At 43.4% G+C, this 23,787-nt stretch overlaps 1 protein-coding gene across 3 annotated transcripts in view; it reads left to right on the top strand.

Annotated features, from left to right (window-relative positions):
• Positions 1-23,787, top strand: part of SYNE2 (spectrin repeat containing nuclear envelope protein 2) — a 257,014-nt gene that overhangs the window by 12,874 nt on the left and 220,353 nt on the right. For all 3 annotated transcript variants that reach the window (XM_075843762.1, XM_075843764.1, XM_075843763.1), the window contains exon 2: positions 19,976-20,089. In XM_075843762.1, coding sequence (XP_075699877.1) covers positions 20,011-20,089 — 79 coding nt within the window. In that variant the 5' untranslated portion in view covers positions 19,976-20,010. The remainder of the gene's footprint in view (positions 1-19,975; positions 20,090-23,787) is intronic.

Raw genomic sequence — 23,787 nt, forward strand, 5'->3', positions numbered from 1 at the left:
CGGTAGTTACGCCACTGGTCGTAGGGCAGTATCATATTCTGCTGGTAGGAATCAACATATCAGAAACCACAAACTGAAACTATAGTGTATGCGCCCGTATTACTCTGGAGCATGCATGATGAAGAGAATGCAGGAATAATCCAAGATATGGTGTACAGTACATCAATAGCTGAGTTCACTCACATAGACTTTATTGTTGAATTTCATCTTGGTTACTTTGGAAGACATGTTAGTAATTTAGGAAAGCATGGCAAGTGGCCGACTCTTTGGAAGAGCCTGTGGCTACTATGGGGTTTGTGATCTGGAGAACTCAAGCTATTGTTTACCAACCTTGCCCATGGGCTGGGTGAACCTTTGCAAGGATACCGCTCTATAGAGGTATAGCAACATTACCAAGCAAGAAAAGTGGGAACCAACACAAGGATCATATCACCTTCTCTCTATAGGGAGAAGAACCAAAACCTTTCCCACAAGGGTGTGTGTGTGTGTGTTTTTTGGTATATACCAACACCACAAGATGGGGCCATTTTTATTTTGTTATGGGGCTCCCCCTCCTTTATGTATGTCCCTGGAGTATGACTATCAAACTGGGTCTGGCCATTTGGAGAGTAAGACCTAAAACAGTGTGGCTGATAGTGGGTGTACAAGGCCTACAATCTGGTTTTAAAAAAAGGATCCTTTTTCACCGACGACCACTCCATGGTCTTGATGGAAGGATCCTACCAATGTATTGAATGTCCGTTGACAATGTCCTATGTTGGACTAACTTAGTTGGGTGAAAAGCATTATGCCCGTCTTGTCCCATTACTGCAAGAAAATCACATGCTGCCAGAATGACCGTGCCAACCTGCCCAATGGACCAATGTTGCACTTCCTAAGAATAGATTCTTTTAATGCCATAAGTTTCCATTAATTGGGAAATACAACCTTAATGCATCTTTGACGTGTCATAGAACCAGGAGTAGAAATAGACAGTGGAGGTTCCCTGTGCAAGAGCATTATGTGGGCCCATTGTTTGGACAACGCTAGTTTATCAACAGTGAAGTGATCATCATAGACCTCCTTTGTCTTGGTTCTCAAATCCTTTACCCATATGCAAATGTCTCTGGTGGGTTGCAACCTACCAGTAATTATGGGCCAAGGGAATCTTCCAAAACCCCTACATGCAATCGAGCAGACAGAAGGAAGCACTATTAAGTTCTTTTACAGGGATAGTGGCCCCCATGCCTACAGGGCTCTTGTGCAGCTGCCCCTGGATACATAATTTGCAATATGGTGCCATTAAATCGATGGTGTATGGTGAGATCTATGTTGTAGATTGGTGTCTGTCCTATCGCATAGGCCATCCCTAATGTTAACTTCTGACATGTAGATATGACATATGAAAAGTTATGCCTTGAAATTTGCATGAATGTCTCCATCCAAATTTATGCAGAAAACTTGTGATATTAAATGTGCCGTTATTTACAAAACTTATGTAAAACTATATAAAAAAAATCTATATAAAATTATATTTAAAAAAACTTATATAAAACTTTGCTTTAATGTGTAGGAAGAAAAATGTCGTGTTGTGTACAATGCATCTGTTCACTGCCCAGTTCTGACTAATAGGGTTAGTTTGGCATCCGAAATCTGTTGCAGCTGTCTGTGAACCAAACCCTTTGCAGCTGCCCAGTTTACCCCTGGCACAATCTTACACCAATGTATTACTGAAACATGACAAAAAAAACACTGTGTTCCGCTATAACCACTAACGAGGCGCAGAAAATCCTGCATATAAAGCTGGGTTGTATAGACAATATATTTAAGGGCGGATTTACATGAACGTGATTTACGTCCGTGCAACCCGCGTGATTTTCTCGCAGGTCGCACGGACCTATACAAGTCAATGGGGCAGTGCAGACTGTCCGTGGTTTTTGCGCAGCGTGAATCCGCTGCGTAAAACTCACGGCATGTTTTATATTTCGGCTTTTATCGCGCATCACGCACCCATTGAAGTCAATGGGTGCGTGGAAATCATGCGCGCCACATGGAAGCACTTTCGTGGGACGCGCGTTATTTGCGCAACAGCAGTAAAAGAATGAATGTAAACAGAAAAGCACCACGTGCTTTTCTGTTTACAAACATCCAAACGGAGTGTCATAATGATGGCGGCTGCGTGAAAAGCACGCAGCCGCGCACCATATGAACATGACACACGGAACTGTCAAGTGCCTCTTGCGCACGCAAAACGCCGCGGTTTTTGCGTGCGCAAAACGCACATGCTCGTGTAAATCCGCCCTAATAAGGCAATCAGCCAATCCGCTGTTAGCACCGTGACTTTTATAATAGGGAAATGAAAATGTCATTATTTACTGGTAAAATAGAATGGAAAAATGATATAAATGATGTTTTATGGCATATGTTCCTGTGTAAATGTCAAGCCCATTACGGATGGAATAAAGTGAGCGGCAATAGATTTGGGATAGACGTTCAGAGCAGTGTGGAGTGTTATAAGCAACTTTTGAATGTTACCAATTTTACAAAGTTGTGACGCTCACTGTATAAGTGACCATAAAAGCAACAATTGTACGTGCAAAACAACCAATAAGTCTTCATGATGATAATAGTGGCATCTATGTCAGGCCTGGTGCATCCGGCAAAGCTATGTTCTCAAAGGTATATATGTTACAGAGATATACGCTGCTGTAATATGGAAATGAACTTCCCTAGACGCATTGTTTCTACGGGATAATATGGTGTCCAAATTCATTTGTACCGCAGGGCCCTATAGGGATGCCATATTACAGCTCTATCCAACTTGTAAATTGTAAAGAGCTGTAATATACTTGTGTACATGAGGAAACGCATTAAAGTCAATGGGTTTTGTCTGGCGCCGTTGGTTTACATCATGTGACGGATAAGGTGGCTCTGTTTTTTTTTGTTATTCTGCACCTATAACGGAGCAGAACAACGGAAAGCCATGACGCAGATGTGAACAGAACCTAAGGCCTTATTCAAACGAGCGTGTGTCAAATCGGCCGTGAAAAATGCAATTTTTCACAACCGATTCGCACCTCTGCGAGAACCGTTTTCATGGATCCCTTATAGGCTTGAGTCTATTGAGGGATCCGTGAAAACGGACAAGAATAGGACGTGTCTTATTTTTTCATGGGCCCTTCACACAGTCCGTTAAAACAACAAGCATGTGACTAGCCCCATAGAATTACAAAAAACGTCCGCCACACGGCCGATTTATACTCTCATCTGAATAAGGCATAAGTGAAATTGTACGGAAATGTATGGAATATCCTTTATAATGTGGTCATATGTGTTTTGTAACCTGATTAGTCATGAAAAATAATTCACCATTTGATACTTTAGGGCTCATTCAGACGAGCGTGTATAACGTCCGTGTGCTACGCATGGAAATCACGAGCAGCACACGGACCCATTGATTTCAATGGAGCCGTTCACACATGCAGGAGTTTTCACACAGTGAGACTCCGTTGCGTGAAACTCACTGCATGTCCTATATTGGTGCGTTTTCACGCACCTACACGCCCATTGAAGGGATGCACATCCGTGTGCGGTGTGTGATTTGCGCATCAATTCAATTGAAAATAATAATAACAAAAAAAGATGTGCTTTGCGAGTGCGTGAATAACGCGTGCCACATACAAAGCACACTAATGCATAACGCAGCGCACACGGACCAGATTCACGCGCGTTTTTCACGCGGGTGCATCTGATACGCTTGTGTGAATGTAGCCTAAAACATTGGACCTTGGTGTGTGAATCACGGACAGCACACGGATGACGTCCGTGTGCTGTCCGTAGTTTTCACGTACCCATTGAATGGGCTGCGTGGTGCGCAAAAACGCACAAAAATAGGACCTGCAGTAAGTTTCACACAGTGGACACACGCTGAGTGGAAAACAACGCATGTTTGAATAACCCCATTGAATTATATAGGTCCGTGTGACGGCCGTTGTTTTAACGTCCGTAACATGGATGTAAAATATGCTCGTGTGAATGAGGCCCAGGGTGAATTATTGCCGTGTACATGCATTTCAACGAGCCTGGACCACAAAATGCGGCCGTAATAAGACATGTCCTATCTTTATGCGGTCTAGGCTCCCGGGCAATGCACGGTCGTGTGCATGGGCCCATTTAAATGAATGGGGCTGCAATTCACCCGCAGATTTGCGGGTGAATTGCGGCCGCAAAAATACGTTCGTGTGCATGGGTCCTAAGGCTAGATTCATAGGAACGTAGCAAACGTAGAAGTGTGAAAAACTATATTGTACTTTGAGCGGCCTTGGGCCAAAAACGCCCTATGATGATCCGCCATTGGCGCCAACACTGTCATCAAAAACGGATTCCTCACGGGACACACACTGATGCCATACGGAACTGCAACGCAGGAAAAACAGATTTTTTTTTGCGGTCGCAAATCGGACACGGTCGTGTGAATCTAGCCTAAAAGTGCATTCACAGCAACATGCTTGAAAATATATGTTTCAAGGTTGGTAGACTCGTATACACATGAACACAATCATTAATTAGACACATGCAATGGTTAATCAGGAGCATCTGTTTCACTATCTACTTGGACCCCGCAGTAGCCGACGCTGAGCTTTTAAAAGGTATTTCTCCTGAGGGATTTAGTGTCTTGCTTTTTTGGGTGTGACTGGCTTGCATTTAGTAAATGTCTACAGTCAGGCAATTGACGTCTATTTAAATTATTAGCGCGCCAACCAGCAGGAACAAACACTTCCTTTCAGGCCGGGCCAGCTGTCCCACATTGCGTGGCCCCATGCCCTCCACATGCTCGCGCTGACTGCCATTGTCTTCAGGACTGAACATCTCCCTGCCAGTAATGCCGGCCCTGTTTAGATCGATGCCACCACATGCTTGGACGCCATTACTAAACCACTCTATCCACAATGTTCTATTTTACTTTTAAGATAAGTTTATAATATATTCTAATATATGTGGTGCTCACAAAATTTTTGTAAAATTCCGAATTTCTTATGCCACTTCTTGGCGGGTGTACTTGATATCAATATTTTGCCCCAAAAAAATGGTGCATGCATTATTAAATCTAGCACATTTCACAACTCCTTTTAGCCATTTTTATACTTCTCCTCTCTTTAATATCCACTCCTGGGTTTGGCTACAGTAAATGCATTTAAAAACTGCATCAAAACTGCACTGTGTGAATGAGACCTTAGTCCACATTCAGACATGGCAGAATTTTTCCGCTGCAAATGTTGGTGCAGATTCGGGGGAATTACGCAACGAATCTGCACCGACATTTGCAGATTTGACAGGTAACTGAGAAGTTGCAGATATCACAGCGGACTTGCCACAGATTTCAGTTTTTGCATTGCAAAGGCTGAAATCCGCAGTGAAATTCCGCTGCTTCTCCGCAACATAATGTGCATGATGCGGAGGGAAAATTCTGCACCGCAGCCTAATTTCCGCAGAGTTATTTTCCGTAATGTCTGAACTAAGTTTCCTAAAAATGTAGAGAAACAAATGTAAAAAATAGCTGCTGCAGAATTCCACTGCGGACTGTCCGCCGCAGAATTCAGCAGCAATTCCGCCACGTCTGAACGTGGCCTTACTGTTGGTGCTGGCGCTAGTGCTTCACCCCCATGCTCGGGAAACGCCCCCTAGATTCACCTGTGGCATGTTTGCCATATGGGCATGCCACATCGTTGCGAGGGATATGGGAGGGCATGACATTGAAGTGCCCCTGCAAACGCCAAATTCAGATTTCACAAATAGTGAAAGTAACGTTCACACATCATAATTTGTTGCAGATTTTTGAGCAAAAGCCAGACGTGTATCCAGGAGGAAGGAGAAGCATAATTCTTTTTTTATATTTCCTATTCCTTTTGAAGCCACTTCTGGCTTTGTCTCAGAAATCTGCATTCAAATCTGAAACAAATATGCGTTGTGTGAATGTAGTCTAACTGCTTCTGATCTGCTGAGGAGTATGGTTTCCCTGTAAGGGTATGTGCACACACACTAATTACGTCCGTAATTGACGGACGTATTTCGGCCGCAAGTACCGGACCGAACACAGTGCAGGGAGCCGGGCTCCTAGTATCATACTTATGTACGATGCTAGGAGTCCCTGCCTCTCTGCAGGACAACTGTCCCGTACTGTAATCATGTTTTCAGTACGTGACAGTTGTCCTGCACTGTGTTCGGTCCGGGACTTGCGGCCGAAATACGTCCGTCAATTCCGGACGTAATTAGTGTGTGTGCACATACCCTAAGGGTATGTGCACACGATGAGTGGATTTTACGTCTGAAAAGACAGACTGTTTTCAGGAGAAAACAGCTGCGTCGTTTCAGACGTAAAATCTCCTCCTCGCATTATGCGAGGCGTCTGTGACGCTCGTAAATCTTGAGCTGCTCTTCATTGACTTCAATGAAGAACGGCTCAAATTACGTTGCAAAGAAGTGTCCTGCATATAATGTATATAAGTGTCCTGCACTTCTTTGCCGAGGCAGTCATTTTACGCGTCGTCGTTTGACAGCTGTCAAACGACGACGCGTAAATGACAGGTCATCGGCACACTACGTCGGCAAACCCATTCAAATGAATGGGCAGATGTTTGCCGACGCATTGTAGCCCTATTTTCAGACGTAAAACGAGGCATAATACACCTCATTTACGTCTGAAAATAGGTCGTGTGAACCCAGCCTAAGTATCTTCCTAATGGTATTCTTTGCTTTGGGAGGGTGGTTAAGCGGATGGAATTGGACCTGATACAATTTTGATTGTGTCCTCCCTCTCCAGTTTGTCACTTGCCTCAGTAGAATATACAGCACATATCAATTGCAGAAGGTGTGCTGGGAATCAGGAAATGTAAATACGACCCAGTCGTTTTTATGTAGACAGGTTTTTAGATATCGAGTAATTGCTTAAAGAGTGATGAGGGTCAGTTCACACGTTGCGTAAATACTGCGTTTTTTCCCGCAACTGAATTTGTTGCGGAAAATACGCAGCAATTACAGTAGAAGAAAAGTGAATGAGATTAAACAAATCTCATCCACACTCTGCGCAAATACGGAGCGGAAAAACCACTCAGAAATTGACGTGCGTTGCGAAAGTTTATTCCTCAGAATGTCAATTGTATTTGGGTAAACGCTGCTTATTTGTTGTGGGATTTCCCCATTGAATTCAATGGGAGGTAAATCCCGCAACAAATAGCAGTTGTTGCGTTTTTTTGCGGCGGGTTCGCAGCGATCCCACCGTAAACAACGCAACTCAACAAAAAAAACAACAACTCATACCTAGGAGTCTGTGTTCCTCCCTCCAGCACAGCCTCCTGGGATGACGTTTCATCCCATGTGACCGATGCAGCCAATCACAGGCTGTAGCAGTGGTCACATTGGATGAAACATCATCCCAGGAGGCCATCCTGTATGACATCAGAGGGCCAGACTCATGGTATGACGCTTCAGCCAATCACAGGCTGCCACATGGGATGAAGCGTCATCCAATGAAACGTCATCCCAGGAGGCCGGCCTGCTAGCAGGCCGGTTAATGCAGCAGTTTTCCGTAGCAGAAATTCCGGGGAAAAAACTGCACCACAGTTTGGTGCGCTTTTTTGCGCGGAATTCTCTGCGGAGCACAGGGCGGATACGCCCTTCATCGTCAGCTGTGATAAACGCTCCTCGTTTGGCTGAAGACATCTTACACTTCAGCCTGGCAAGGAGTGCTGATTGCAGCGGAAGATGCAGGGCACTCAGCGACAATGGGGGTCTGGGCACCCGGACCCCACCGATCAAGACTTCTGAAATGTCTCTGACATATCGAAACATTTTTGGAAAGTACAGTTAGGGTATGTTCACACGGCCTATTTACGGACGTAATTCGGGCGTTTTTGCCCCGAATTACGTCTGAAAATAGCGCCTTAATAGCGCTGACAAACATCTGTCCATTGAAAGCAATGGGCAGACGTTTGTCTGTTCACACGAGACGTATATTTACGCGCCGCTGTCAAATGACGGCGCGTAAATAGACGCCCGCGTAGAAGAAGTGACCTGTCACTTCTTTGGCCGTAATTGGAGCCGCTATTCATTGACTCCAATGAATAGCAGCGCTAATTACGGCCGTAATTGACGCGGCGTTCAAGCGCCTGCACATGCCGGTACGGCTGAAATTACGGGGATGTTTTCAGGCTGAAACATCCCCGTAATTTCAGCCGTTACGGACCCCCGCCGTGTGAACATACCCTTACTCTTTAACACCTTCTATTGCATTAACCTATTTCTAGATTCTTCCACCTTTTTTGTCAGGGCGGATGTGTGTGCAATGGCTGCTGTCTTAGGGTATGTTCACACGGCAGCGTCCGTAACGGCCGAAATTGAACGCCGCGTCCATTACAGACGTAATTGGCGCTACTTTTCTTTGAAGTCAATGAATAACGGCTCCAATTATGCCCCAAGAAGTGACAGGTCACTTCTTTGACGCGGGCGTCTATTTACGCGCCGTCTTTTGACAGCGGCGCGTAAATATACGCCTCGTGTGAACAGACAAACGTCAGCCCATTGCTTTCAATGGGCAGATGTTTGTCAACGCATTCAAGCCGTAATTTCGGCCGTAATTCGGGGGTTAATACGCCCGATTTACGTCCGTAATTAGTGTGTGTGAACATACCCTAAGGCTGGGTTCACACAACCTATTTTCAGGCGTAAAGGAGGCGTATTATGCCTCGATTTACGCCTGAAAATAGGGCTATAATACGTCGGCAAACATCTGCCCGTTCATTTGAATGGGTTTGCCGACTTACTGTGCAGACGACCTGTCATTTACGCGTCGTCGTTTGACAGCTGTCAAACGACGACGCGTAAATTGACTGCCTCGGCAAAGAAGTGCAGGACACTTCTTTGCAACGTAATTTGAGCCGTTCTTCATTGAAGTCAATGAAGAGCAGCTCAAGATTTACGAGCGTCGCAGACGCCTCGCATAATGCGAGGAGGAGCTTTTACGTCTGAAACGAGGGAGCTGTTTTCTCATGATAACTGTCTGTCTTTTCAGACGTAAAAGCCTCTCATCATGTGCACATACCCTTAATCCTGCCCTGTCTTTCTCATTATTCAAAAATAATAAAGATAAATTCATTTGGAAAATCTTCACAATGAACCATGTGACTGGGGCATGTCATAACAGGAATCATCTCCTTGCATATAACACGTGCTGAGGATTTCAGAACCAGCTTTTTGTAGGTTTTCTTTTTATAAATATCATAGAGATGCAAAAATGCTTTGGTGCTGGGTAGACTGGGTGCGGAGTTGAAGGAAACTCGCTGTTCCTCACCCTTAAAGGGGTTATGTGGGGACCAAATATTATTAGCAGTGTAGTCACTGCAGTATGTGAGTACACTCGCTAATATACATTCCAGTCGCCCGTCGCGCTAATTTTGAGATTTTCATAGATATTTATAGAGCTGATGGGGGACCGGAAGTCTAGTTGCACAGCCTTCTTTGATGACGATATGACTCTTCGTCATGTGACCGGCCCCGCTGTAGTCTATGTACAAGAAGTAGCAGTAGTACATCGATTACATAGAGTACAGCGGGGCCGGTCACATGACAAAGAGTTGTATCATCATCAAAGAAGGTTGTGCAACTAGACTTCCGGTCCCCCGGCAGCGCTTTAAAAATCTCAGAATCAGCGTGACCGGAATGTATATTAGCGAGTGTACCCACATACTGCAGGAAGTACACTGCTAATAATTTTTGGTCCCCACATAAGCCCTTTAACCTCCACAAGGAGGTTGGGACGTGCTCAGTTGGATTCCCAGGTCGCAGTCCCCAGTATCGTCACTGGTTGGTGGCAGTTGTGCTGTAGCAACGTCAGAAACGTAGCTGGGATCGTAAACGGGATAGTAGTCTGGATGTAGCAAGCCGGAGGGTGACAGAACTGTAGTTAGGATTCAGGCCAGGAGTAGAACCACAGGAACCAAGCAACAAATTTAAAGAGTGAAACGGAAGCGTAATCCAGGAATGAGGATAAGGTCAGGAACCGAGTCCAATAGGAACAATAGCCAAACAAACGATGTACTGTACCTTGATCTGCAGGCAAGGCATGGCAGGAGTATTCCACTTTAAATAGGCCGCCATTCCTGACGTCCTCAGCGGGTACCGGTCGTCCTGGCAACCAGACGCTTCCAGCCGTATTGAAGAGGAGAGTTGCTACCAGATCTGGATGGGCCGCAGCTGATGGGTCGGGTTTCGACTCCCGTGACCCCCGCCGATCAGCTGTTTCGAAAGGGGTGCAGCGCTCGTATGTTTGACACACATTTAGCGGCTTTTCACATGTATTGCAGCCTTTTCTCCCTTTCACTTCAATGAGTGAAAAGGCTGCAATACCTGTGAATCGCCGCTAAATGTGTGTCAAACATTCACAGTGAGCAAGGAGAAATGAAGGGGAAGCAGCGCTCATACGAGCGCTGCACCCCTTTCGAAACAGCTGATCGGCGGGGGTCACGGGAGTCGAAACCCGACCCATCAGCTATTGATGGCCTATCCTGAGGATAGGCCTTTAATTTTATTGGCTGGAAAATCCCTTTAAAGTGGCTGAGCTGAATACATATTCCCAAAATGCAAACTAAATATTATAACATCAACAGTTTTGCAACTTATATTTATTATTGCATGTGGCTTACAGTTGGAATTTTTTTGTATTTTTAATTGGATTGAGGTCTAAGGTGATTCTCAGCTCCTGGGGCCGGCACACATTCTACCAAACTACAGTAGGGTAGGGAGTGGGGACGGCCCGCCTAAGGCCCCCGGGTGGTGTTTGCTCTCCCTATTATCTGGCTTTGGTTACATTGTTTCTGCAACATTTTGCTACTTTTGTGTATGGTGGATAATAATAATAATAATAAGTTACAATAACATAAGTAGTTGGAGAGTTCTTTGACATAACAGGCATTATATAATTGTCATTTCTAGAAATTTGTCGGCAGTGCAAAGCAAATATTACTTTTTTTATGGTGTGGACAGTTGCTGTAGAAACCTGTTGGCTGACACATGAAAATAGATTTTTTTTTTAGATTTCGCTCCTGAGAGACACCCAGGTGACTCACTCCAATAAAATGAAAAAGTGACAGTGACGTGCGGTTTAGTTCTACAGACGATGCCCCATTAACATGCACTAAAACATGTAAACATATTTGTTTCTTTTTAGGAAGCCTAAAAACAGACTTTTAGAAGTGCTAGATGGGGGTTATCCTCCAAAATTTACTACAACTTGACGGTTAACCTCTTTCTTTAGATCTGGAGGTGCTCATGCAATAGTACTATAGTAGTTGTGAACATTGGTGTTACAAGTATTGGTGTATATTCCTGACCAGTATAGCTTTAGATTATGGTGTGGTTAGATGAAAAGAGCGAAGAAGCCTTCCCTTCACTGAAATCTGTAAAGGACAGTGTTGTCTTATCACATCCTCCCTTTTATCGTCGATGCTTAATTCTTTAATTTAGCAAAGTGGGTCACTGTGCATCTAGAGCCGCTGGTGTATGGCACATATACAACCTTACAGAACCAAGTAGCCCAGTCTTAGTATGAAGCCTGCAGGAAAATAGTTGCGGAAAATTGATAAAGAGACCATGCTGCCTTCTGCTGTCCATTCGCCAGAAAGTTAAATCTACTTAGATTTTCCCTATAATTTTGTTAGAAATGATAGTAAATGTGTTGGGCCGGGGGTGCCCCCCCTTCTGCTTAGCCCCGCCTAAGTTTCGTTGCCCCTGCTTAGCCCCTGCTTAAATTTCGTTGGCGGCTTAAACGTCTTTTGCAACTTCTGGTCCATTTGCGACTTGTCTATGTCAGAAAACTGGCGTAGAACATTTGATAAATCCCCCTTAAGTATTTTGTATGTATTCACCTTCTAAGAATAAAGAATAACGAACTTTTTCGTGAATTGTTATGGAAGTGATGATATACAAATACATTTTTTATTTAAAGGGATCGTTTGGTTTAGTAAACCGATTTTCCAATACACTATCAGGGAGCTCTGAGTTAATAGCAGGAGGGTCCCCCGATCAGGACCTTCATCTGTTAGCCAGAGCAGAATACAGAACTACTCTTGCTCTGGAGGACCTTCCATGGCCCTTCATAGCACTGACAGCCCATTGTAATGCTTCATTTCTCCTGTGGTGGTGCTGTAGGGGAATTCAACACTTAAGGTGATAGTACATGGCCCGACATGGGCTGTTTAAACGAGCACTGATCAATGAGGCAACTCGTTGATTTGCGCTCGTTTGCTCCTTTCACAAGGAGCTAGTATGGGGACGACTGGTCGTAACTCCTATCCCTCGTCCCCGTACATATCCATCATGTCGGCAGCGCGCCTACCTGTTTACAGAGGGAGATGTGCTGCCAACGACGATAATAGTTTAGGCATTTAAAACCATACAATCAGCCGATGAAAGGGCATTTGCTTGTTCATCGGCTGATCGTTGCCCTGTTTACACAGGGCAATTAACGTGAACGAGCGTTCTGTGAACGCTCGTTTGACCGGTGTGAAAGGGCCTTTACTGTCAGATTCCTCCACAGATTACAGCTGATTACTGGGGGTCCCAGCAGCGGGAGACCCTGTGATCAGCTAATCATTGGGGGATCTTTAAAACAAAAAAGGAATGTCGCAAGTGGACAATCTAGTTATGAAAATGTCATCAAATTATCATCTCCTGATATGTGTTGCATATCTAACCCCATTCTGTGCTTGTTTTCTGATAGACTTTATTCCATTTATGGATGGATTGTAATCTAAGCAATGGTTAGTTATAGGCTGGGTTCACACGAGCATGTTACGTCCGTAAAGGACGGAACGTATTTCGGCCGCAAGTCCCGGACCGAGCACACTGCAGGGAGCCGGGCTCCTAGCATCATAGTTATGTACGACGCTAGGAGTCCCTGCCTCTCCGTGGAACTACTGTCCCGTACTGGAAACATGACTACAGTACGGGACAGTTGTTCGGCAGCGAGGCAGGGACTCCTAGCGTCGTACATAACTATGATGCTAGGAGCCCGGCTCCCTGCACTGTGTTTGGTCCGGGACTTGCGGCCGAAATACGTTCCGTCCTTTTACGGACGTAACATGCTCGTGTGAACCCAGCGTTACACTTTAGTCTGGTCTTCTGAAGTCTTCCAGTGTTTACATGTGTTTTTATTTCCTCCTTTTACAAGGAGTGGGTGGATTTGACTGTGAAAAAGGAACAGTAAAGAGGAGAATGAGGTCATTATTAGTGGTGATGTGCACGTCATTGTAGAGAAGTTCTGTCATTGACACTTAGTGGATAAAAGACTTGAGGGAAAAGCCTCAAGGTGAAGGAGAGTCCTTGTTTGCCAAGTCGAGAAATAACATCTTGTAGACAGAAGGAAATGATTGACTGTGAACACATGCAAAATGTTTAATCCCATATCCCTAATTTCACAATATATTGCATCCAAATTAAAGCAAAGGCCTCATCCCTTCCTATGTTTTATAACAAAAAGCTCCTCTTGGTATCCTGTAAATGACTCCTAATAGCTATATACATAATACTCAGAAGTAAAAAACAACTGTATGGAGCTCCATTACAGACCTTAAAGGGGTTGTCCACTTTGGACTATTCAAATTCAGTTTTGTTAGAGAGGTCTAACAATGATACATTTATTACAGAGTATCCTGCTGCTGGAACCCCCCAGAAATCAGCTGTAATCAGTGGGAGAACCCTGCAGCAAGTGCTAAATTTTCCTACAGCGCCACTACAGGCAAAATGATGCATTACATTTAAATCTATGTATGGCCTGTCCATGTAATCTATAGATGTGCTGGATCCTCCATAGAGAGAGAGCGAGAGAGATGCTCTTTGCAGCCCCTGTCTGCTTTAGCGACATAGGTGAGAGTCCTGAATGCGGGACCCTCCTTATTTACTAAAATTCGATAATAAGGTATTTGAAAATGGGTTTTCACACCAGACAACCCCATTAAGTGCTGTACCCCATCCTACACTGTACCATTTGGTCAGTTTGCATTGTGAGCATTACTAGCCCTGTATCTAAAGGTGCCCAAACACATTGGATGAAAGTCGGCTGAATCAGTCGATTTCAGCGGGACCATCTGACTAATCTGTATGGGGTGTCCCGACTCGCCCCCGACAGCAGACGTCGGGGAAGATAAAGATCATGCATGTTGGTTTTCAACATTCTCGATCCTTTGTTCCCAGGGCACATAAGCCACTGCCAGAGGAGTCTTTCCGCGGCTTATTACCTTCTCCCCATTGAACACATGCACGCTCAGATGGAATCCTATCTTGATTAACTAGTTATGTCTCCCAAGCTGGTCAGTTTTTACTTGTCTTTATGGCAACATATCCTGCGGGCAAAGCGAAGCATAATTTTTTGTAGTAAATCCTTAGAGCTCTATTAGGTGACCATTCAGAGAAATATTCTAGGACAGCCACCTACTGCTGGTGCCTGCTTATAGGGCTTTAGTATACTGTACACCTGGTCAAAAAGCTCTGGTAGCGTTGAATACAAATCAGCTAATAAGCAGAACGGAGCTCCTGATTTGTAGGTGTGAGTGTTTCCGAGCACTGCAACCTGGGTTTAGACCTTTAAAAATCCTTTAAGCTGATGGGATTAAAACTGCAATGCCAGCAGAAATCAGGCTTAAGACGATCAATATTGAAAATCTTATTTTAACCCTTTGTGGTTTTGAACAGTGCTCCTCTAACTATAAGGTGGGCCTCTCCTGTGAAGCGCTCCTCGGTTCCTATTGAGGTGCGGCATGCTATCCCAAATGTACAGAATTATTGGGACCCTTTTGCCGCCCCAGGACAGAATGCTTCTGTCCCGGCAGAGGTGCTCTATCACAGATTGCTTCATCTGGGAAGATGTTGTCCTGTACAGAGCCGCATAAGAACCTAACGTTACAATAGTGCAGGAGCATGCTTGTAACTTTTCTCCTTGTGGCAGGAGTTTGAAAGGGTGTTAGGCCCTGTACAGATCACTTGTGATCTACGCTTAGCGTGTACGCCTGGAGAAGCTACTGACATATACGCTCAGCATACCCATAGAGCTCCATTCACCCGACGAAGGCCAAAAGAGTGTCCTTTTGGCCTCGGTCTGGTTGGTATACGACACACAAAAAAGTATAAATCAGCGTAGTAGATTACGCTATTTCACACAACTGTACACAGTCAAAAGAAATCTACTGCGCGATATAAGTTTTTACAATGGAACCCAATGGGCGACGTATACCACTGTTTGTCTATACCAGGAGTGGGGAACATCCGTATTAGGCCCGCGGCATCATTTGGTCCGGCCTGGCCTCAATCAGACCGTGCTGCTGCAGCGTCATTCGTTACTTGGCTCCGTCAACGGCGATTTGAGTGAGGTCGGTGTGTGCCAGCACAGGAGTGGATCAGTCCGGTCACCTGACCCGAATCAGTGACGTGAGGTCATGTGACGGAATGGTCCACTCAGGGCCGGCACAGTCCCGTCATTGGAGCTCACGTCAGTGTTGTGAGGTCAGGTGACTGGACTGGTCCACTCCTGTCACAGCACGCCCTGACCTCAATCTGACCACCGCTGCCACCGTGTCATTCCCTCCTTGGCTCCGTCTGCGCCCCCTACTTACTCAAAGTGAGGTCCAAGTGACTTAAAGTTTTTTTTTTCATCAAGTACATTTATGATATATCCAAAGGATATGTTATAAATGTCCTTTAGATGCGGGTCCCACCTATGGGTCCTAGATCTATCTCTAGAATGGGGCCCCTAAACACTGTTCTACCTCTTTGTGCTGCACTGAAGCTTGTGATTTCTGACCGCAAAAATGGAGAAAGCGTAGCTCGCTGTTTCCGTAAGTCTCATAGATATGAATAGTAGTTACGCAAACAGCGTAACTCGCATGCTGCGCTTCTTCTGTAACTGCCATTCACTATTATGGGAGTTACGGAAACCGCGCAGCTCAGCGAGCCACGCTGTTTTCTTCATCATGGTCAGAAATCAGGAGGAACACAGAGTTGTAAAATGGGGTTTAGAGGGCCCCGTTCTAGAGATAGGTGCGGGTCCCAGAGGTGGGACCTGCATCTGTTTTTATGACCTATTCAGTGGATATGTCATAAATGTCCCTGATAGGAAAACCCCTTTTTATGTAAGTTGGAACAACTTAGAGCCCATTCACACGAGCGTGAATACGCATGGAAATCACGCACAGCACATGGACCCATTGATTTCTTTGGGGCCGTTCACACATGCTTGAGTTTTCACGCACCTACGTGCCCATCGAATTCAATGGGTGCGTGAAAACCACGCACCGCGCACATCCGGGTGTGGTGCGTGATTTGCGCCTCAATTCGATTGAAAAAAATAAATAGATGTGCTTTGCGAGTGCATGAAAAACGTATGCCACTCGCAAAGCACACTGATGCATAACGCAACAACGCTGGTGTGAATGTAGCCTTACTGCTGCGAGTTCTTTTCAAAACTTACCAAAGAGATGACTGCGCTCCAGACTGACCGACACAGTAGCAACATCATCAATACCGGCGAACATCACACGCCGCACCAAAGAGAAGCCGTTTCAGCCGTCACATTAGGGGTGAGTTCATTACATGTTTGACCATACATAGCAGGCTAATTATTAAGTTGATAATTTTGTATGGCCCGTGAATGATGTTATAAATATCCAAATGGCCCTCGGCAGAAAAAAGGTTCCCACTCCTGGCCTATACAGTCGGACATGTCGCAGGCGCAGCCCTCTGTCGTAGGTGTACATCAGGAGCTTTTCTCTGCATACATATCAAGCAGAGAGCAACAGCGTGATGTGAACAGGGCCTTATAATGACTGGGGGCACAGTGACTGTTAGGCCTCCTGCACATCAAACAGAAATGCTGCAGAATTTATGATTAGAATATCTGTGCGGACATTCTGCAGCATATTACAGTCTCATCCACCCACTGCGGAAAAAATTAGCAGAAAACGTGTGGAAATTGTGTAGGAGGCCTAAATGTAAATGTGAGCATTTTGTTTGGTATTGGGGGACTAGTTCTATCTCAGGGGGCTGTATAGCTGACTCTGGGGCAACTTGGGGGCATTGTGACTAGCACTGTGGTTAAATGGGGCATTGTGGGATAAAAATTCAGGTTTTGCCGGGGTTAGGCTGGGTTCACACGACCTATTTTCAGACGTAAACGAGGCGTATTATGCCTCGTTTTACGTCTGAAAATAGGGCTACAATACGTCGGCAAACATCTGCCCATTCATTTGAATGGGTTTGCCGACGTACTGTGCAGAAGACCTGTCATTTACGTGTCGTCGTTTGACAGCTGTCAAACGACGACGTGTAAAATGACTGCCTCGGCAAAGAAGTGCAGGACACTTATATACATTATATGCAGGACACTTATATACATTATATGCAGGACACTTATATACATTATATGCAGGACACTTATATACATTATATGCTGGACACTTATATACATTATATGCGGGACACTTATATACATTATATGCAGGACACTTATATACATTATATGCAGGACAATTATATACATTATATGCGGGACACTTATATACATTATATGCAGGACACTTATATACATTATATGCGGGACACTTATATACATTATATGCAGGACACTTATATACATTATATGCAGGACACTTATATACATTATATGCGGGACACTTATATACATTATATGCAGGACACTTATATACATTATATGCAGGACAATTATATACATTATATGCGGGACACTTATATACATTATATGCGGGACACTTATATACATTATATGCAGGACACTTATATACATTATATGCAGGACACTTATATACATTATATGCAGGACAATTATATACATTATATGCAGGACAATTATATACATTATATGCGGGACACTTATATACATTATATGCGGGACACTTATATACATTATATGCGGGACACTTATATACATTATATGCGGGACACTTATATACATTATATGCGGGACACTTATATACATTATATGCGGGACACTTATATACATTATATGCGGGACACTTATATACATTATATGCGGGACACTTATATACATTATATGCGGGACACTTATATACATTATATGCGGGACACTTATATACATTATATGCGGGACACTTATATACATTATATGCGGGACACTTATATACATTATATGCAGGACACTTATATACATTATATGCGGGACACTTATATACATTATATGCAGGACACTTATATACATTATATGCGGGACACTTATATACATTATATGCAGGACACTTATATACATTATATGCGGGACACTTATATACATTATATGCGGGACACTTATATACATTATATGCGGGACACTTATATACATTATATGCGGGACACTTATATACATTATATGCGGGACACTTATATACATTATATGCGGGACACTTATATACATTATATGCGGGACACTTATATACATTATATGCGGGACACTTATATACATTATATGCGGGACACTTATATACATTATATGCGGGACACTTATATACATTATATGCGGGACACTTATATACATTATATGCTGGACACTTATATACATTATATGCGGGACACTTATATACATTATATGCGGGACACTTATATACATTATATGCGGGACACTTATATACATTATATGCGGGACACTTATATACATTATATGCGGGACACTTATATACATTATATGCTGGACACTTATATACATTATATGCGGGACACTTATATACATTATATGCGGGACACTTATATACATTATATGCGGGACACTTATATACATTATATGCGGGACACTTATATACATTATATGCGGGACACTTATATACATTATATGCGGGACACTTATATACATTATATGCGGGACACTTATATACATTATATGCGGGACACTTATATACATTATATGCGGGACACTTATATACATTATATGCGGGACACTTATATACATTATATGCGGGACACTTATATACATTATATGCGGGACACTTATATACATTATATGCGGGACACTTATATACATTATATGCGGGACACTTATATACATTATATGCGGGACACTTATATACATTATATGCGGGGCACTTATATACATTATATGCAGGACACTTCTTTGCAACGTAAATTGAGCCGTTCTTCATTGAAGTCAATGAAGAGCAGCTCAAGATTACAGGCGTCAAAGACGCCTCGCATAATGCGAAGAGGAGCATTTACGTCTGAAACGAGGCAGCTGTTTTCTCCTGAAAACAGTCTGTCTTTTCACACGTAAAAGCCACTTCTCGTGTGCACATACCCTTAGGGTCCATGTCCGAAACACCCCTAATATTTCTTACCTAGGGAACCACGATGCAGAGATCTTGCAGGTTCTTCTGTACGGCTTCCTCAGGGTTATAAAACCTTCACCACCTGCTCGGGCCTGTATTATGTAACCTATCCGCTGTATAACTAAATACACCCTTTGCTGGATCCTGTTCATTTAGCAAAACGAGTATAAGTACATATCAATGACACCACATCAATGCATGCAGGTGATGAGGTTATCATGATCTCGAGGTAGCGAGGCAGAAGAAAACATAATTCCCTCCTAACAGAGCTAATATCTATAGTAACTATAAAATACATTTTATTTTGTCACCTCGACTTGCAAACTGAGATTAGACATGTAAGGCTGAGTTCACACATCGCAGATTTTCAGCGCAGAGTTGCAATGCAAAAGCTGAGATTTACGTCAAATCTGCGACCTGTGCTTGCTATGATCATGAATGTTCTCTCTTGTTATTTGCTCTCGTTTTATACATGAGAATATTTATCTAGACATTTACAACAGCCAAAGGGCAGAAAGGGTGGAGATCTGTCGTTCTTGATGCTGATAATGCACTTTTTTTTTTCTTTTACGTTTTGCATTATGCAGTGAATGTGAAGCTGAGCAGTACATTTGTCTCTATTACAGACTCATCTGGTCTCCACACCTATGAGGTCTACAACATGTCATCGGACAGTGGATCCTCGTTGTCCACAGCCGAGGATCAGCTCGCCATAGACCAGCGCTACCATGTTTTACAAGGTAACTTCATTCTATCTATAGTACTGTGTTGTTACATAAAGAAAATATAACTAGAACACTAAACAAGTCCATAGCTATCGTCCAGCTCGGGTGCATCATACTTGATGTCCAGTTTTGTTTTTTCCAACGCCCAGATTGGATCCAACAATGAGGAGAGGTTTATTGGAAACCTTTATACTTCTCTTGCCTGCTGGATCTGATCCAGTGGGTCTTCGCTCCTGCCTGGCAAAGGCACATGGAGCTAGTAGGAAGGTCCATTTACCAGGACCAATTATCCAGTCGTCTTGGCGATTTTGTTTAGACCAGGCTTGGAATATTTTGGCTAAAATATTAGAAAATTCCATCATTGAAAATTTCCAAATGTTACATTTTAGACTAGGTTAACATGTACTGGATTTTGCAGCAGATTTTCCTTCCGGATTTGCAGACGGAAATTCCGCAGTGGAAAACAGTAGCAGCAAAGTGGATAAGATTTAAACAAATATTCAAAGCAGAAACTAACCTGCGGTGCAGATTTTTAAGTGCACAGATTTAATGCAGATTTTTCTCATTGAATTTAATGGGAAAGAAGAAATCCACACGCAAATTCTATTGTTGAGGATATGTTACAGCAGAAAACCTGCAGATCTGCAGCAAAATCTGATAGTCTAGATAGTTTAAAATAGGTTTAAAATTAAAAAACAAAAACACTACACTCGCCTTGCTTCATAGTGGACCATGTATTGTCTGGGGTCTGAATTAATTTTGGGGTCTAATGAAGGGGTCTGGTTCACTAAATGAGACACAGACTATTGTAAAACAGTAACAAGGAAGTTGAGGACAAGTGCAAGTGCAAATGAAAACTGGTTGTGTCGCCCATAGTAAATAGGTTGCCCCAGGTTATCAGGTCTCTGCTTGCTTGTATTGAATAGACTACAGCTGCTGAATCTGGACCAAGCTCAAACTCAACTTAAAATGGGTCCTAAAAATTAAATATTCTTCCATTGTGCCAGACTATGTCTCTGTGATAGTATACATAAATGTTCCACAATAGTGCATTGGCCACAGTGTTTTCAGATGCACGTCATCTACTTATGAGAAATCTATACTTCGGGGGTTGTCCCATCAGGACCATACGACATCCTCGAGGGTGGTCCTACATTCAGGACCGCCCCTCTGTAAGTCAGAGTGGAGAATGGCCGCATGTAACACCACATTAACGCAATAGCGGCTGCTGCAGGGGAAATAAGAAGCCGACAACTTCCCTCTGTTAATTCAGCTGTTGACTGGGGGTCTCAGAAGCTGTCTGTGATGTGACGACCACCCCGTTTATATTCTAATAGTAATAGTTTTAAGCTGGTGCCTTTGTGTACCTGAATTCAGTTAAGGAGACCTGGCTGTCCTGTAATATTTCCACCTCTCCCTGTTTATTTAGGAAACACACCTGTAGATAAAACAGGGCTACGATAAATATGGATTTGAATGGCACTTTGACCAGGTCCAGCGTTCAGGTGTGAATCACACGTCCCCACCCAGTGTTCCACCCTGAACAAAAATATTGTCAAACCTATACACAAGCATAATGTTGGTGTTTTCAATGTTAGATCTGCTTTGAAACCTTAAATTAAAGCTCCTACTTTAAAGTTTTTTTTAAAGCGTTATATAGCTGCCAATTCCCTAATAAATTGGAGTACTTTTAATCCAGAATCCATAGTCCAGCCGTGGTTTCCATAGACCTGAAAAATACTTTGGAATCCCTTAAGAGACATAATATGAAGCTCCTGGGCTCTAATGCAAAATCTGTAACGGCCCCCCCATCTACTATGTGCCATTTATATAATTCTCATGTGGCAGAGGGGCCTTTGGACCCTCTCAGGCACCAGGACCTGGGTGCGGCAGTTACTTCTGCACCCCTATAGCTACGCCCCTGCAGGAGACTGAGCAGCAATAACCAATAAGGAGACCCCTCTTATTACAAATGTGATTACTGTCCGATAGTTCAGAATATTTGATAGTCCGGTACGTTTCAGCTGCTGTTCATGCCAAATTAATACTTTATAAAGCTCTGTGTGATATTGACATTTGCTTGACTTGAGGATGCTATTTCTCTCACTGGCTCTAGGATATAAACCTGTTCTAACACATTATGTGAAACCAAGCTAGCAGAGGTATGTACACCGCACATGTGTGACCGCACTGTTCACCTTTTGTGGGGCTGCCAGTTATTCAGCATATATGATAGCCTCTTAGGCTAGGGCTACACGGCAACTTTGGCTGTGACAAAGGTCGTACGTCCAAAGATCGATGTGTACAGTACATCGCAGTAATGTAAGTGAATGTGGCCGCGTTGCGATCCCTTAGTTGCCGCAACTACAATTTGGCAGTCACAAGAAATCCAAAAAGTTTGGATTGTGGTAACCTGCGGGTCTCAATGCGTCCACATTCACTTACATTACTACGATGTATACAGCGATCTTTGGACGTGCGACCTGTGTCGCAGCCAAAGTCGCCGACAATATTGGACAGCGTCATAGAGCTAGTTGCCCTAGCCCTTTATCTAAACATAGCCACCCAGTATCTGGGTGACATGCCCTGCCTGAACCGACCCCCCCCTCCCACCAGCTATGCCTGTGGTGTTATTAAAAAATATATACCTGACTTTATTTCTTCTTTACTAAAATTCACACTTCACAATTTAGGAGGTGTAATGTTCCTGGTATCTGATAGTGAATTATGACGGCCGAGAACATGACTCCACTACTTCTGAGTCTATTGTTGGCCAATGTTTGCCATTTCACATAATAATCTCAGGCTTGTATGTGGCTGTAAAAGAACATTACATCATTAGCACAAGAAATCTCTCCCATCCTGATTGATTCCTGCAAATCAAGGTATCACAGAGGATTATCTAGAATGGATATATATTATTGTAGCTGTAAGAAGTATTAGGTCTGAATGTGTTTTCAGGACTGTTTCTAATCACTGACAGCAAACAGAGCTGGAAAATGTTGAGGAATTGAAACATATATAGTATATTAGAAATGTATTTTACACCCCATTCACATCCTTAGGAAAACATCAGCGTAGAATAATGATCGCGCTGCTCATAAATTCATTATTTTGATGGATTCTCGGCTGAAAAGCAGCGAATTAGCTCCATTAAATACAATAGGACTAACCCATCTGCGGATCCACTGGCCAATCCGTGGCAGAAATCTGAGTACCTGCTGCAGATTTCTGCCATAAATTTTCTGAAAATCTACACCAGATTTGCCTATGGCAAATCTGCCGGTATTTTTTACAAGATTTGCGGCAGAAATCCGTGTTAACATATTATATATGGTATGCGCTCTGCTATAAAAACATTGGGCCTCATTTATGAAAACTGTCTAATAGAAAACCTGGCCTTGTTGCCCATATCAACCAATTAGAACTTGGCTTTCATTTTCTTAACTGCTCTGGGAAAATGAAAGCTGCACAGTCATTGGTTGCTATGGACAACAAAGCTGGTTCTCCTGTTACACAGTTTTCATAAATGAGGCCTTTTGTCTATGTGATTTTATTTTTCTTCATGCAAAGTGCCTTGACCACGATGTTAAATATTTTGTATGCAAACCATATGCAGTATAATACCGGCAAGTAGCAAACATGAAATTTACAATTGGCCCAACAAATTATTTAAAGAGGCTCTGTCACCACATTATAAGTGCCCTATCTCC

This window comes from Rhinoderma darwinii, chromosome 12, assembly GCF_050947455.1.
Source record: "Rhinoderma darwinii isolate aRhiDar2 chromosome 12, aRhiDar2.hap1, whole genome shotgun sequence".
NCBI classification, from domain to species: Eukaryota; Metazoa; Chordata; class Amphibia; order Anura; family Rhinodermatidae; genus Rhinoderma; species Rhinoderma darwinii.